This window comes from Tiliqua scincoides, chromosome 3 (assembly GCF_035046505.1).
Source record: "Tiliqua scincoides isolate rTilSci1 chromosome 3, rTilSci1.hap2, whole genome shotgun sequence".
Lineage (NCBI taxonomy): Eukaryota > Metazoa > Chordata > Lepidosauria > Squamata > Scincidae > Tiliqua > Tiliqua scincoides.
In genome coordinates, this window is record NC_089823.1 from 159,211,369 (window position 1) to 159,223,590 (window position 12,222).

The 12,222-nt window shown below is 43.0% G+C and overlaps 1 protein-coding gene across 2 annotated transcripts in view; it reads right to left on the bottom strand.

Annotated features, from left to right (window-relative positions):
* Positions 1 to 2,153: 2,153 nt before the first annotated feature.
* The window catches only part of RNLS (renalase, FAD dependent amine oxidase), a 148,065-nt gene continuing 137,996 nt past the window's right edge, over positions 2,154 to 12,222 (bottom strand). For both annotated transcript variants that reach the window (XM_066621100.1, XM_066621098.1), the window contains one exon: positions 2,154 to 2,434. In XM_066621100.1, coding sequence (XP_066477197.1) covers positions 2,282 to 2,434 — 153 coding nt within the window. In that variant the 3' untranslated portion in view covers positions 2,154 to 2,281. The remainder of the gene's footprint in view (positions 2,435 to 12,222) is intronic.

The following is a 12,222-nucleotide window of genomic DNA, read 5'->3' on the forward strand; positions in this document are numbered from 1 at the left end:
AAACCAGGCTGCTGTCCTGGAGTCCTGGGAGGCAATATTAATTGGTCTGCCCTGCAGTTTCAAACAGGATTGATCTATGAGCCAGCAGCGTGTGTGTGTGTGTGTGTGTGTGCGCGCGCACCAAGGATGGGCGCAGCTTGAGTCAAGTCATGCTTCTCTGCTCCCCTCATGACTTGACTCAAGAACAAGTCATAATGGGGGCACTTTCGCAGTCACAAAGTCACCCCTTCATGACTTGGAAAGACTTGAATTTTGAGTCATTCCTTTTAAAAAGGCTGCCATGGGAAAAAACAAGGTGGGATGAGGAGGGACGAACTGCAGATGAGAGTGGGGACAGAGGCGGTAAGAGGGAGGAGGGCCACGCACAACAGCTGCAAGGCTTACTAGAACGACCCAATCCCTTGCAGCTCTACTCAGAAGTAGTTCCGTTTGTGCCAGTTGTTCAATGAAGCTCCCTCCTACCAAGTAACAACAGAGCCATGAGGAGGAAAACGTGATTGCTATGAACTGCCTCCCCCTTGGCTTTCCTGCTTCCTCCCCCTCCCTGGGTTTCTCCAGCCAGTTGTAAGGCAAGAACCCCCATTGGGCTCCTCCTCCTGTCCTACTTCAGACAAAGAAAATATCAAACCTCCCATTTTTCGCCCAATGATATAGGAAAAAGAGCCCACTCCTGCCTCCCCCCCACCCAGATGCAAAAGCAAAACATTAATGCTTCCCTGCCTCCTGGCTGGAATCTCCCTGCCGCTTGCCTGGTCTGAATGATGGCCCCACGAGGTTTTTCACACTGTGAAATCAGACCGACTTGAGGCTGCAAGTGAGGGGATGAGTGCTGAGTCAAAGGGCCCTTGATTCGAGTGTTTTGCCAAGTCTTCCACGTACTCGACTCAAGTGTAAATGAATCAACGAAAAGCACACATTTTCATAACTCTGAGTCGAATCACCTGACTCGAGTTCCTATCAGTGTGCGCATCAGTAATGTTTGACCTTTTTCATCTCATGGCACACTGACAAGGTGCTAAAATTGTCAAGGCACACCATCAGTTTTTTGCCAATTGTCAAGGCACATGCAAGGTCACCCAGGAAGCTTCCTGACTGAGCAGGGATTTGAACCTGGATCTTCCAGGTGTAAGTCCAACACCAGAACCACTGCACCATCCTAGCTCTCAAGGATAGAGAGAGATGCACATGCATGCTCAGTATCCTAGCTTCTGGTATGTTGCAACACAATAATACTGCATCAGCCTCAGATCCCAGTACACCTGAATGTCTCTGCCTTACTTCCCCTGCAGAGATGTCATTGACACTGCAGCACTGAAAGCTGTTGCTCATGCCAACAAAACTGCTACAGCTTAACAAAACTGGGGTAACCAAATTATTCTGAGATGTGGTCTCTCATGACATCATGCAATTCCATGTCTCTCACGACCAAAGCACCTGCTATGTAATAGGGCCTGGTTCATACACAGACATCTGCAAGGTGGGAAAGTATTTTCTGTGAAGTGACACAGTAAAATGGTTTTGTCAAAGTGTAAGCTCATGAAGATACCATGAGAAACTCTGGATGCTGCCTTTGTAACACAGGAACAGATTGTGCCACTTTTTCATACTTCCTATTTCTCTGCAACAACATCATATCCAAAATGTAGCATTTGCATCTCCCTGCTGGGGAAGATAATAAAGGCTGCCTGCATTTCTGACATGATGTTAGGAGGGAACAGGAAGTGCAGGCAGGGAACCAGTACACCCTATTTCTGCCCAGCAAAATAACTTCCAAAGTATGTTTTGAAACAGAAGTTAGCATTTTTCAGGATCTGGAAATGTAATTTCACACAACCACTTTACCACATAATTTTTACCATTTTATCATGGAAGTCATACATGGTATCTATGACTTGAGCCTTGAGAGATTCACTGGTAGTTGGTCCCTATAAGAACTAAACACAGCATAAAGTTTCTCCCCCTGCCATGTCCCACTCTGGATGACAATTTTTTCCCAATTTCAGAAGGCAATTCGGGTATAGGGAGGAGGCACAGAGCCATTCTTTAGGCACTTCTGACATTCTGTGAAACCAGAAAAGTTATCACAGTTATTGTCCTCAAGGTGAGCAAATAAATAAGCAACATTCAGTACCACTGCCATAAATCTGAGAAACTTTTGAAGTTTTTTATGATTTATTTTTTTTAAATAGAGGACAAGTAGGTCAAGTATACTGAGTTTTAGTATATTATTGTCTAATTCATCATAGAAATAAACTGACGATGGGAAAAAGTGATGAAAATTCTACAAACTGGACTTCAGAGCCTCCACAATACTCATGGCTGAATATATACACCCATCCAAGTTAGAATGAATAAATCCATCACCTCCACAGACAAGGAATGGTTTGGTTTGAAGAATTATCTGGCCTGGACAGTCAGGAAAAGGTTTGGTAACCTGCAAAGGAAAACATATGGGAATAAGGGCACGTCACTATTTATTCTATTACATCATATATGAATAAGTCATATCTCAAGGGAAAGACATGTCTTAAGTAGAAAAAAAAATTCCTTTGAATAACAATTGACATTTATCACCACAAATATTTCATGTTTAATACTTTGTTGCTATTTGATAACATGAGATAGGAACATGTCATGCTTTATAACAAGCTTTATAACATGAGATAGGAAAAGAAATTGAAACTTTTATAAAATATGAAATTCTTCAGCATACTTGACTAAAATATATATTGTATTAGTGTTGTCTAGCTTCTGTTTACCTGGCATGGAAATATTTGTTTCATTTTTAAACAGATTTATATGCCACCTTTCACCTCTCCAAAAGAACTTCCAAGATGCCTTTTTTTTTTTTTTTGCATCCTTCAGTCTCGGAAGACTATGGTATCGCGCTCTGAATGGTTCTGGAACAGAGTGTCCTCTCTAGTGCGTGAAGCCTGGGTAAAGTAGATATGGAGGACAGACTGTTTCCCATGCAGTAAATCCCCCCTCTCCACGTGGCTGAAATGGTCCAACGGAAAGGCAGAGGCTAATATGGTTGGTTCCAGCAGCATCGCAGGAGTTGCCAGAATGTGACTGTGTTCAGCCATGAACTGCCTCAGGGAGTCCGGCTCCGGATTTTGCCTCGAGGTTGACTCCTGAAGCCTTTTCCGTAACTGGATGTAGCCACAAGGCAGTGGAGGTTTGGGATCAGAGTTTTCCTTCTCTCAGATGAGCTGCCTTCCTAGGCTAACGAGTCCCATCTACCCAGTGGCTGTTTAGTCGCCTCTTACTAAAGATGGCTTACAAGATGACTTATAGTTATAAATATGAATCTCAGTCACTCATAACACTCACCTCAAATAGAAGGAAGTCAAGCCCTTCTCCTCACTCATGCACATGCCTCCATCTTGTCTTCCTTCCATTCATCCACCTACCATCCTTGCTGTTCCAGTAGTGGGACACAGAAAGAGAGGAAGGTCTCTTTCTTTTGTGTGGTATCTGGCTAATTGTTGTGGAAGTAAGTCTGAAATTTGGTTAACTGTAACAGTGCTGTTGGTAACTCTGGAAAAGGTACATTTCTCAGCAGTGGCATCACTAGGGTTCGTGCCACCTGGTGCGGGATGCCAGTGCGTCACCCCGCATGTAGTGGGCGGGGCAACACCCCAGGTGATGGGCGTGGTGATGTACCATCACTCCGCCCCCACTGGTTTTTTGGCTGTACTTTTAGATAGAACACATTCTGCATGAAATTATGCATTGATTAATATATAACAGAGTCTTCAAACTTTTTGGCCAGAGGGCCGCATCAAATTTCTGGCATGGTGTTGGGGACTGGAAAAAAAAATTTAAATATAAAATTTATATAAATAAATTAGAGATGGAACTTAGATGAATGAATAAATGGGCTCATTCATTCAACCTCTCTGGCCCTTAGAACGCCATCCAGAAGCAACCAGAGCACAGTCCCAGTCATGTTTGGCCAAGTGGGCCAGAGGCTTTCAGGGGACAAGAGGCTTGCCGCGGGCTGAACAGAGGCTTGCCACAGGCCGCATCTGGCCCCTGGGCCGGGGTTTAGAGACCCCTGATACATAACACAATGGTATTATTCTTCCAAATTGTGATTTTGGTGATTTTGGTCACTAGTGTTGTCACACCCCCCCGCAGGGGTGTGCAACACCCTATTGCAGCAGTTCTCAAACATTTAGTGCTGGGACCCACTTTTTAGAATGACAATCTGTCTAAGACCCAGCAGAAGTGATATCATGGTGGAAGTGACATCATCAGGCAAATTAAAATAAATAAGTATAAATAATTTAAGTAAAACAAATAATTAAATAAGCAGAAGGCAGCCCTGTTCCACCAAGTGAATTTCCTCTGTAGCCTGCCTGCAATAACACGCCCCCCCCCAAAACCAGTAAGGATTTCAGCCCTTCCCAGTGCCCAGTTCAATTTAAGAACTTCTGTTTAAACCAGATCACTGTCAGGATCCACCTGGCTTTGCATGTCTCAAAAAAGTTCACCTTATCAGCTGAAGCCTCTGTTTTGATCCTTTTGGGGGGGGGGGAGGCTGCTTCTGGAGCACTCCAGGTGCATAGGATCAGGACCATTCTGATAGCCTTGCACCCTCCTTCACCAGATCTTCCACACCAGCCAAGGTACGGTTGCTTACTCATGAGTAAACATGACGGTGAGGCTTAGTTTTGCTTTCCATAGGGCTCAATTGACAGACATTTGTCTGCTTGGAGGAAGGGACTTCCTTTTCAGGTGTTTTGGGGGGGCTGCATTCATTGGATCAGGACCATTCTTGTGTCATCAGATTCCTCTCAGCCTGCCCTTTCCTATGGTTTAAGGCAAGTTCGCCTACTTGCGAGTAAACACGCGATATGGCTCATTTTCACTTTCCACAGGGCTCCATGCATTTTTTGTTCTCCAGTTTTTTGGCCATAACTTTTGATAGAAAGGTGATATTTCACTCTGATTTTTTGCACTGCATTCTGCTGAAACTTTCACATCCAATGGTATATAACATGATGGGTTACCCCTAACCACCGCAATTTTAGCGTGTCACCCCTCAGTGAGTGTCACCCCCCCTGTACGCATCACCCATTGCGGCCAGCACCACCTGCACCCCCTAGCGATGCCAATGTTTCTCAGTGCTCTTGATCCCTGACCTCAACCAGAACAGTGTGTCAAAGGAAGGAGGAGCAGAGCCTTCCTTCCTTCCTGTAGTTAGAGCAGCAAATCGAGTTAGCAGATGGGGGAAGAGGGACTGGACCCTCTTGTGCCCCCAGTGACATCAGCAGGGGTGTGACAGTGCCCAATTTGGTTGAAATAAAATTTCAAAATTAAATGAAAGCTAATTAAAGTTAATTACATTAAACTATTAAATTAAGCTGTTTTCAGAGTTCAGTCAAAAATAGTTTGGTTTTCTGTGTTCAAGTCCAAGCATGACTTGGGGAATTAGCTCCATTGCTAATTTCTGCATTATGCTTACCAGAAAAGTGAATAGCTTGAAGGGTCCACGCGCCACCATCTTGCACCAGTTAAAGCTCTAACTTACAGGCTTGTTAGTAAGAATTAGTACCTTATTAAACAGGTACTATGTTATCACAAAGTCATTTGTTTGGGTTTGGACAAACATTTCATTGTCTGTTCTATGGTTATATATTTGGCATTATTAAAAAAAAAAGTGGAAGCAAAGAAGAGCTGACAGTTCCAAGAGAACAGTGAACATGCCCAGAAAATACATGGAGAGCAGCTCAGAACTATCCAGCACATCTGAGATATAATGTGTGTCCAGGCTTATACTCTAGTACAGGGACTGACAAACCATGGCCTAAGGGAAAGATTCAGCATCCCTGAATTACCTGCCCGGGCATGGTGATGGGTTTCTGTTCCGTGCCGCAGTTCCCATGTTTCATCACTGATCTCAGAAACTCATGCTGGGCAGCTGCTTCCACTCAGCAATCAAGGAGCAGAACCTGCTGGAGAGATGGGCAGGAGAAGTGGCTGCCTGGCATAAGTTACACAAGTTCATTGGCAATGAAACGAGGGGGCTGTTTTACAGACCAGAAAGCAGTAACCACCACCAGGTAATTCAGGGAAGCAGTGGGTCATGGTTTGGAGACTGCTGCTCTAGTGCATGGTAAAAAAATTCTTCACACTGTAATCCTATGGCACACTCGACTATGAGTAAGCCCCATTTACTATAATGGGACTTACTTCTAAGTAGACATGCATAGGTTTGGGCTGTTAATTGGTGAGAAACAGCATGCATTTCTCTAGGCAAAACAGGCATTCCATGTTTTTCCTGACTTGATTATTTTAGGAGAGGAGGGAAATAGATTCCTTTTAGCATCAATAGACCTGTTTATAGAAAGAAGAGTACAATATAAATAAAAGGAACATTGACCATGGTTACTGCTGATGCAAATGGAAATTGCTGTTTACATGTTTATAGATATGGAATTTGTCTAGGCTTTTTAAAAAGAACAGTTCTACAGATTAATGTCAACAGGGCAAAATAGCAGCTCTCACTTATGAAAATCTCTGACTCTGATAAAACTTAATGTTTTATCTTGACCTAACAGAGATGCCCACAAAATGGAAGAAATGTGTATTGAAGAGGCTATTAAGATGCATTACACTACAGCCAAGTGGGTGTGTGAATGCCAGGCCCATATTTTCTTTGCCTTGATCTCTGCTTTCCTTTATCCTGCACCCTTCTCCCAACCCTGCTTCCCTCGTTTTTGATCACCTTGTCTCATCTATCCCCTCCATCCTTTCTGTGCCTCTCCAGTTAATCCTGCCCCTGGATTCCTTCCCTTGGTCACTGCTTTTTCACATCTCTGTCTGCAGGCTGCCTGCTTCTTTCCTCGCTTGATTCTATTCATTTATCCCTGCCCATGGTAAATTGTCCCATTCAGATGCAGCCACAGCCATATTCTCACATACATCCTGCTTCGAATGTTTTAGGAAGACTAGCCTTAGGATTCTTGAATCCTACAATAAACAGAGTCTTCCTACAATAAACAGAGTTTTTTTCTTGTTTTGCTCAAATATGCGAGGACTGTGTTCTTCCCAAAGTCCTGCACTGTAATGTAGTGGGGTATTTAGTAAGTATCTGTGTGAAATTTGCTTGTTTCTGCATGCCCACGGTCATTATTTGTTTGTCTGAAAAATTTATATCCCACTTTTCCCATGCCAAAGCAAATGCCCAAGATGGCTTACAAAGCTCCATAATAAATGTACAATGTAACATAATCAGTAAAAAAAAAAAGTGGCCAACACAGCATTAAAACCTTACTTTTAAACATTAAACACTACAGCACTGAAATCATTAAAACAAAGCAAAACACAGCAAACCTCAGCAACATATCATTGAGCCCCACTGGTACAAGCAAATTAGTCCAGGGAAGTAGTCAAGCCACAGCAGCATAGCAGAGGGGCAGAGGGCAACTATCCACCCATCAAACTAAATGCCATATGAAACATATATGTTTTGAGCCCTTTCAAACCACCGCAGCAAAAAAGCCCTAAAGCCCCCCCCCCATCTCCAGCTGCAGATTCATCCTAGTTTGCATCCCTCTGTGGTGTGATTTCCAAAAAACCATCAACACATGAAGGCCTATGTCATAGGCCATTCATCATAAATATAGCTTGGCTCCCTAAGTCACGCTTCAAGTACACCATCCCTGCTTTGCTGTAACTTCTCTACCCACAGGGGATGAGTGTGGCATCCCCCACACTGAAAATTTAACAGTGGTAAGAGAAGGATGAGTTTCTCATACTCTGCTAGCTCAGCATGGATACTTTAAACCTATCTATAATGTCTTGCTTTTAAATCTTTGCATTTCTTACAGTCCCATCCCGACCAGCTTTTCAGTGCCAATGCAGTGTGATAATGGGCTATGCGCTCCATTCTGTGGTGGTGGTGGTGCTGGGTGGTCACAGAGGCCTCCTAAAGCTAAGAGAACATTTGACCTCTTACCTCCGGGCTGCACTGCAGCTGCATCAGCACTGGAAAGTTGAATAGGATCGAGTCGTGTATTTTTTTAAAACAAAACTATAAAAAAAGCCCAAAAGCTAAATATGTCCTACTGTGGAAACAAGCCCCCAGAAAAATCCCATATCTACCCATGGTCACCCTAAAACCCATCCTCTGTGCTCCATTAGCTTAGGGAACAAACAACAGAGTCAATAGATGAAGAAAAGCAAAAAGAAAAAAAATTATAATACAAAGGGGAAAAAGGAGACTGATAGGATGTGCAAACAAATTTGGGGGGCAAGTGTGGTGGTGATGAGCCCAAAGAAAGGCATAACATGAAACACAGTGAGTTTTTTTGCTCCTGTGCTAACAACCATTTCCCACAATTAATAATCTGCATGTCCCCTAGCATTTCACCCATGTGGTTAAGGACCCAATACTGAGAGCTGATGATGCTCAGTCAGCCGGTTCTCTTTTTCCCATGGCTCTGCATCCTTTAACCTTTCACACAGGCATGGCGGCTTCAAAAAATAAACTACGGTCTCTCGTCACTGCCAACCAGCTGTCATATGTGGGCCACTGCAGTAACTTTAGCTTTCTTTAATAATGGAAAGGTTATGCTTTTAGGAAACAGTTTTGAGACTTGACAGCCTGCAGTAGCCTGGTTGGCCTGCCTGATTCCATCTTTAGCAAATGAGCACGTATAAAAAGCAGCCTCTCTGGAGGCCGCAGAGTACAGTAGATGAGTCATGCAGAGTATTACAGTGACATCTGCTGCCACTGCTATAGTTATGGATCTAAAAGACTGTCTGTTTAAAGCCCCGGTCTTGGGGGGGCGGGGTGGGGGAGTTAATGGCTGGGAAAAATTCTCTTCCCTGAATGCAGTGCCACACTGCAGTTTTTTTAAAGCTGCAGCTGCTCAATGGCAGTGCACCGAGCAATCTGTCTGCAGTATATATACATGCAAGGATGAATTCAGATGCACACCTGTGGAACCAGCTATTGCTATGACATGTCACTTAAAAGGACGGCAAGGTATGTTTTAGTGAAATGACACTGGCAAGACACTTCGGGCTTGAAAATGTCAACAAGAAACAGCAAAAGTTTAAATGATAAATTTAAAATGATACATAAAATAGAAAGATATTCTTCAAGAAATTGGAAGAAATTCACCCTAATTTGATTACATTCTAAAATTCCACTCAGACAAGTCTGGGATTGCTTTCCATTTTCTCTCACCTGCTATTACTGCTTGCAGAAATGAACCTTCTTCAGGAGGGCGTTACAAAGCCTCAGTGCCACCTCAGAAAGAGTCTCCACCTTGGTTCACTTTGAATAATGTGGGCCAAAACTGAGGAAGATCTCACAGAATGGGATGGTTCATATGGACAAAGAAGGTCCCTCAGGTACACTATACCCAGCCTATTAAGGATTTTAAAGGTCAGCCACACTAGCGCTTGGAATTTTGGGCCCAGAAGGAAACTGAACCAGTGAAGCTGTTTCGAGATTAACACCATATGGTCTCTGTGGGCCACTCCATTCAACAGTATGGCAGACACATTCTGTTTACCAGAGCTCTTCAAAGGCAGACCCAGTTAAAGTGTATTATAGTAATCTAGTCTGGATGTGACTAAGCATGACCCTGACAGTGTTTAGGGAGGTAAGAAGTGTTCTCCTTCTTTGCTGTTTGCCTTTGTCAAGGCTATTGTGCTATTAACAATGCTTTTTGCATTGTCAAGTGAAGACTGTGTTGTTCCACAGGACTTTGGGGGGTTCCCTAAAGGCCAAATGAAATATGACATGCAGACCGGTGACTGGGATTCTTGATGCCTTTCATTTTTTCTTGTTAAAGCTGAAGCAGTGGGGGTGGGGTGTGTGTGTGTGTGTGTGTGTAAATTATTTGGATCATGGTCACTGTGTGGGGGTTTGCCCTGGTGCCACCCTGAAGGGAAAAGAGAGAGACACAATAGGATTTTCCTCTCCATGGTTAATAGTGGTATTGAAAAGTATGCATGTGTTGGGGAAGGAAGGTTGATTTGGATTGTGGGAAGGGTTACCTCCATGGTTCTCAACCAATTTCCCTCACTACTGCTGCTTTTTGAACAACAAAAGGTATCTGTAAGCTTGTGTCACATCTAGTTTGGCCCTAAGTGTAAAAGGGTATTTTCCTTTCTAGCTTTCTCTTATATTTTATTGCTATATTGCTTATTTGACTGCTTTGTTTTTTGATGGTTCTGTTTGGTTTTAAAGGTTGCTAAAATGCCTCGAACTGCTCTTGGGGCAAAATGTTTTAATTAAACAGCCACCACAAATAAAAGGGTGGCTGTTTAAAACAATGTTAGAACCAATGAAACATTGAAATGTGGAAAAGAAGCCAGTTGTAGCACTGATGGCTAGAAGGTAGGAATGAGGTAAAGCAAATTGCCCATGACTCAGGCCTCTAGTTCCTGCTGCAAAGGGATTCTCTTTTGGATTGAGACAGTGTTTCCCAATCTTTTTCAACTGACATCTCCCTTGACCTACTGGGCCATAGACCACAGCTTCCCATTAGGGCTACAATCCTATGCATTATACAGGTCGAGCCTTGTTATACATGGATTTTTTATACATGGATTTAACTCAACATGAATGGCCCATGCAAATGAGAAGGAATGTGCTGATGCCTGGAGAATGGGAAAAATGCACCCCTTTAAAATCACAGTTTAAAAAACTGCTTTTTACTGCTGCAGAGAGACAATCATACAAGTGATTACAGGTATAACCTAAGTATCCACAGATTTTTCTATCTCAAAGCTGATCAAAGCTTTAAATTATTAATTTTTAAGGACCCTTTAATTATTAACAGTCATTTAATAATGCCAGAGAGGGCAGCCGGCTGACAACCCATCAATCATTCTCTCTGCAGGCTTCACTCCTCCCTTCCCCCTGAGCATGTGAAAGAAGGCTAAATAGCAGCAATTATCACCTTCTCCATTCTTTCCCCTTGCTGGGGCTCCTGGTGAAGGGAGGGTTTGCTGCCTCCTAGTGAAGCCTAAGCTCCTGGAGAGAGACTGATGGCCTCAGTGTGCATTACAATGGTCAGCAAGGCTGTTTTTAAATCACTGGAGCAAAGAGACTTTGTTTTTTAAATTGATTTGCTATAGTGCGTTTTTTGCCATCCAAGTGAGTTCTTGGAAAGGAACCCTTGTGAATAATGAGACTCAACCTGTTCCCAGAACTCACATGGATGGCAAAAATCCAACAATCAGTCTCTCTCCAGGCCCTCAAAAAGGATTATCTTTCTTTTGTTCAGGGGGAAGGTAGGGGGCCGCTTGGAGAGAGAATGATTGATGGATTGTCAGCTGGCTGCCCTCCAACTATTGTAAAGGACTGTTTTCCTTTAATTTAAAGGGCCCTTCTCATCATGTGGAGATAAAAATCTCTACAAGTAAGAAAAACATTTTAAAGGGGCGCATTTTCCCCCTTCTCCAGGGATCAGCACATTCCTTCTCATTTGCAGTGGCCGTTCGTGTTGAGTCAAATCCGTGTATAAAAACATCTGTGTATAACAAGGTTGGACCTGTACAGGGTAGCAGGTTTTTCACAAGGATTTCTCAGCAACCTGGCTCCTAGGGAGCTATGGCTTACAGTTTGGGAATCACTGGATTAAGACATCAAGTGAAATACTTATGTATGTGTGAATGACAGCAAAGGATACAGAGGGAGAAGACAGCAAAACAAATGAGAAGCTTAAGAAAAGGGGAGACATACACCAGAAGAGGTATTGGAGGGGGAAAATGCCAAAAATGTTTCCCATTTGAATCTATGGAATTTTTTGTAAAAATTTTAGTTTAGTTTTGCCTTTTCTGGATCAAAGATTTGTTTAGAAGTGTAACTGAACTACAAATGTCAGGTTTACTGCTCTAGTTCTTGTGTTTGCCACATGGGACAGGAAAGCACAAAGTCTCACCCTTGGTAAAAGCATCTATGATACTGAGTAATAACATTTCTGACAATACAGCATTGTCTTTTAACAAAACAGATTTCCACAAGATAACAAACCATTTGCCTCTTTAGTAATTAATTGACATTGAGAAAATCCAGCCTCCTTGGTACTAAGAATTTAACTAGTTAGACTAGCTCACCTGATCCTGGGTAGTGAAGGGAATAAGGATGGACAAATCCTTACAACATTGATTCCCAAAGTGGGTCACCAGATATGTAGGGGGTTCAAATGCAGAGGGAACAAAGGATGAGCACAAGTAGCTGGGTAAGGT